The following is a 5,217-nucleotide window of genomic DNA, read 5'->3' as shown; positions in this document are numbered from 1 at the left end:
TTTAAACAGTTAATTGCAGTAATGAATTACAGTTACTTGACTATTATTCATTGATTTATTCATCTCTCTCTCTCTTTCTCTCTAAAGGATTGGCAAATGAGCAGGTGATCAGCTCGTCTTATGGAAGCCGCGTGGCTCAGCTGAGGAGGAACTTCAACGCACCCAACGCCAAAACCACTTCGCCATGCGCCAAACCGCCCATCCCCATCAAACCCGCTCATCTGCTGACCTCCACTTCGGCCAGATGAGCACATCCACCCAGCAAATCGGCTCATCTGCTGGCCTCCGTCGCCATCAGATAAGCCCTGCACACACAGAGAGCGGTCTAAGCTGTGGACTGTCGTTAACTTGATGTTACAAAACCTGTAAATAAACCTCCATGAACAAAAAGCAGAGCGACGGACTCGTGCACCATTCGCTACCAGCTACCTTCTTTCTCCCTGGGCTGATGTACAGATACGCAGCAGCACAGGGGGCCTGTACATATGGTGGGAGAGAACGAGGGCGAGAGAGAGAGGGGTAGTGTATATGAAGCCAAAATCCTCTCAATCTCTGCACTGCACTGCAGCACATCATCTCCGAAGGGTCAACACACACACACACACACACACACACAGCCTTGGCTTTCATGTCTTGGCCTGCCTTCCTGTATCTAGTTTTCACAAGGTATGGCGTCCACTGTCCAGTGGGCTGAGTTTTGTGCTAATTCTTTTATGTATTCGTGTCCGAGTTTTTTTGACACGGTCAGTTCTCCTGAAGGGAAGAAAGACCAAAGGTGTTTTCTACTCTTTGTATAATCTAATGTGCTTTTTGTAAATGATGTCGCACTGTAATAAAAACATGAAAATAAAACTTTGTAATATTTCAGTGTTGCGTGTTTCAGATTCTGCATCCTTACACATCAAGACCTGCCAAACCTCGATCATTTAGTGTTAACTCAGGTAGACTGCTTAGGTATAAGTTGTCATTGTGCTCATGACAAGGCCTCATGGTGGTTGAAAGATGGAAGAGACATTGTATTTCTGAAGTTGTGAGGGCATTTACAGTTTTTCGATCCACAATGCCATGTGTACCTGGTATAGGTTAGAAGCCATTACTATCAACAGTGGACAGCGCAGTGGGTTGTAATGATCATGGCCGGCATAATCTGGCTATAATTGTCTGTGCAAGAAATCCAATCATCCACATTCAATGCATGAGGCACCACAGGTCAGTGCAGCATTCTTTAGCTTCCACAGGACATGGAAAAATGTCCCACTACTTTGGCACGTCCAATCAAATCAAATTTTATTTGTATGGTGCTTTTTACATAGCAGCTTCACAGAACAAAAACACTAAACATATAATGAAAAAAAAAAACAGTGAGCGCGGAGGCAAAGTAAAACTGCTGGAGGAAGAGGGTTCCTTGGAAGGACCAAGACTTACATATAAGAGGGGGCCATCCTACCACTGGTCAGACAGCTTTTAAATTAAAGTTAAAATGAAAGGTAAAAATGGAGTTATGTATCATAACTAAGTTTTGGGAGTTGATCCACGCCCTAACTCCTCCCACTTCCTTCCCTATTTAAACCGTCACTTCCTCTCCACCTGCTCATAGAACAACCTCGCTTCCACCTCCTCCCCATCTTCCTCCTTTAATTTTATTCTTTTTCCTCATGTTTCTCTTCGTGAGAGGGGGGATTCGGCTTCACGCTTTACAGCGAAGCTGCCCTAAACTCCACCCCAAATACTCAGAGTTCTCTCCCCCTCTTTTCTTCTTCTTTGCCCAGTCAAGGGCGTGGGTCAATACTTGCAAAATGAAAGTTAGACATCATGTAAACTTCAATTTTATCTGTAGTGAAAAGTGAATAACTAGTCTGAGGCATGTTACTCAGTCAGTAACTCAAAAGAAAGCAAAAGATGGAATTAGTTTTTACTGAATTTATGTAAAACAGAAAATATAAAACATTATCAGAGTGTGGTTAATGACTGAATGGCAGATCTGAATAAAACAGCCTAACTAAAGGGAGAGAGCCAGAAGGTTACATAGACACGGCTGTCTTTGGCATGTCAGTGTATTTGGATACTACTTCAGGCCTTTTATTCAGTTTCATTGCTACATGTGTATAAAATCAACCACCAAGCAATGCAGTCTGCCTTTATAAACATTAGTGAAGGAACTGAAGTCAGCTGATGAAATGTATTCCCTTCTAGATATTCCAATATCATTAGCTGTGAGTAGCGATTAATGAAAAGTGGATTTGTTTAGGAACCACAGCAACTCAGCCATGTGGTGATTGACCACTTAAAGTTACAGAACAGGGTCTTTCAGTTTTTTCTGCAAAGCTCAGTCTGGTTGTTTAGAGGAAGCCAGTCTGCAATTTGTCTATTGTCTGAAAGGGTTAAATCAGATGATTTGCATTGTCTCATTGGCATCTCAGGTCACTGTTTGTGGTTCTCCACCACAAATGAACAGAAAAGATGGTTGAAACCCATCCAGAACAGTTACTGTATTTTTTGCACTTTAAGGCACACTTGAAATCCTTTAATTTTCCCAAAAATCATCAGGGGTGAAATGAACAGGGGTGGATTTTACCACCACGCAAACCACATAATTTCTTGGGGCCCCAGGAATCAGGGGGCCCCCTGCTGGCCAAATGGCAAAAAAACAAGGAAAAAAACAAAATGCATTGTTTCTTTTTTGTACACGCAAGTTAAGCTAGGCGAGGTAGACTAAGGTAGCTTCAGCTATATTGCATTTTGCTATACAAAAGAATCCATTTGATCAAGGCTCCTGGAAAAAAAAAACATTGCTTGGGGCCTCAGAACTTCCAAATCTACCCCTGTGTAGGAATTCTATCAATCAGGTTGTAAGGAGCAGTAAAACCACTCTGCTGAAGTACAGCATTATACAAGATTTTTGGATTAGTTCTCCAGCACAAAGACTGGAGCAGTATTAGCATTAGTCGCTAAATGAACTAGCTCTTTTGCCGCTTAGAGGTATCATTGACCTGTAGCTTTGCTGCTAACCCTGTCGAGCGCTGCTGAAGCAGCATTAGCATTAGCCACTACCACGCTAAGTGCTAGCTCCTTTGCCATTCAGACGTGAGTAAAGCAGAAATCTGACTGTAGTCTACGCGCTTACCGTGTTAAAACAAGCTGCAAGGGACGAACCACTAGCTTATATCCTCCTAGCTTACGAGAACACTCAGGGTTCCTGAGTGTAGCACTGATGGGCGACATTTACTAGCGGTTAGCCGCTAATGCTAAGCTGCTACACCCAGGCTTCTAAGCTTACTGTAAATAAACAGAAGTACTTCAATTAATCTGTGTAGATTAATATCCAGCACTCGTTTTACTTTAAAATAAAATAGTTTTTTATTACAGTTTTGTTTACTTAGCTTTACTTAAGTTAGTTACTCCCCTACCACCACCCAGCGGCAAGACCTGCTGAATTAGAAGGAAAACATGGCGACACCCCTGTTCCTTACTAGTGTCGCATAAAATGCACCTTATAATCCTGTGCGCCTTATGTATGAAAATATACCAGAAAATAGACGTTTATCGATAATGCTCCTAATAATCTGGTGCGCCTTATAGTGCGAAAAATATGGTACTTAACATCAGTGCAAGGCATCCAAAAACATGAGCCGCTCTTCCTTTTTTTGAGGTTGTTTGCATATATAAGAAGAGATTGGGAAGAACTAGAACTGTGTTGAGGTTAATAGAGAATCTAAATTCATTTGATGAAATTCCAGCATTTAGTGTTTGATTATAAAGTGAAATCTACACAGCCTGAATAACGGTCGTCCACAGCTGGTCAGTAAAGCGTTCGGTCGCTGGTTCATTCTGGATGATTTCACACACAGCTGGGACAGGCCCTTATCAAAGCATCAGAACACAGCTCAGCCAAACCCCCAGCAACAGCATCCACGCAACACGCAGACCCATCTACACACACACCAATGACACAGCCAAGCTCATAGACTTTTACAACATGAAACCTACTCGTTATCGGACAGTTGGACATAAATAGTGCTAACAATAATTTAAACACTAAAATCAGACTTTTCACAATAAGAATTTTTGTGGACGATATATTGTCCTAAAAATTATTGTGATAAATTATTTTTTTTTTGTCATTTTAAGACCATTAAAATGATGATGACAAAATAATATAAAAGTATAACAAAGTAAACATACCCTTTTAAAGATTACACAATTTTAATCAATCATAGTTTGAGAAATATATATATATTTTCCTTACAAACGGCAGTCCACACTGAGTGCATGGAGTCACAGTTATTGAAACATTGGTTATATGTGAACAAACATACAAATAAACACAATGTAAGACACAAAAAAGTCTCCACCTGGATTTAAGTAAGTAAATGATGTGGGGTTGGTTGATGCTGCAGTTGGTCTGCAGGTTAAGGTTCAGCAACACTATGTGCTGAAAGAATGAGGTCAGCTGACTACCTGAATATACTGAATATAGACCAGGTTATTCCATCAATGGATTTTTTCTTCCCTGATGAACACGAACATATTCCATGATTACAGTGTTAGGATTCATGGAGCTGGAATAGTGAAAGAGTGATTCAGGGAGCATGAGATCATCATTTTCACACATGGATTGAGAGAGAGTTCACCACAGAGTCCAGATCTTAACCTCATTAAGAATCTTTGGGATGTGCTGGAGAAGACTTCATCAATGCATCAATGCAAGATCTTTGTGAAAAATTAATGCAACACTGGATTGAAATAAATCTTGTGACATTGCAGAAGATTATTGAAACAATGCTACAGTAAATGTGTGCCGCAATCAAAACAAAAGGCGGTCTAACTAAATATTAGAGTGTGTGACCTGTGTAGGTATACTATGCTAAAACAACATAGCTTAAGACCTGTTTTTGCTGGGAGCTGGTTTTGGATGGTCTCTGATGTTCAAGGGGGGTAAAAAGCTGGTTGTAATACTGGTCATCCAGGTGAAGACATACTCCATACCATTAAGCTAGTTTCTTAGCTTGATATACGTCAATTGGTCAACAATTAACGTCAATCATCGTCAAGCCTGATCAGATTGAACACATTCGTAGACCAGCTAAAACCATCAATCACAGAACATCAATCAGAAACTTCCCAGAGAATAGAAAAATCAAGAAGAAAATCACATTAATATATGTGGTTTCTTCTAGAAAACAAAGAGATCAGATGGAGAGACAAGGCAGACTTCAG

At 40.7% G+C, this 5,217-nt stretch overlaps 1 protein-coding gene across 1 annotated transcript in view; it reads left to right on the top strand.

Annotated features, from left to right (window-relative positions):
- Nucleotides 1-867, top strand: part of zgc:92242 (uncharacterized protein LOC436899 homolog) — a 34,202-nt gene extending 33,335 nt beyond the window's left edge. The window contains exon 6 of the mRNA XM_007253622.4: nucleotides 88-867. Within this exon, the coding sequence (XP_007253684.3) occupies nucleotides 88-248 (161 nt within the window). The 3' untranslated portion in view covers nucleotides 249-867. The remainder of the gene's footprint in view (nucleotides 1-87) is intronic.
- Nucleotides 868-5,217: the final 4,350 nt, after the last annotated feature.

Source organism: Astyanax mexicanus, chromosome 2 (genome assembly GCF_023375975.1).
Source record: "Astyanax mexicanus isolate ESR-SI-001 chromosome 2, AstMex3_surface, whole genome shotgun sequence".
NCBI lineage: Eukaryota > Metazoa > Chordata > Actinopteri > Characiformes > Acestrorhamphidae > Astyanax > Astyanax mexicanus.
This window is presented reverse-complemented; position numbering and strand designations above follow the sequence as displayed.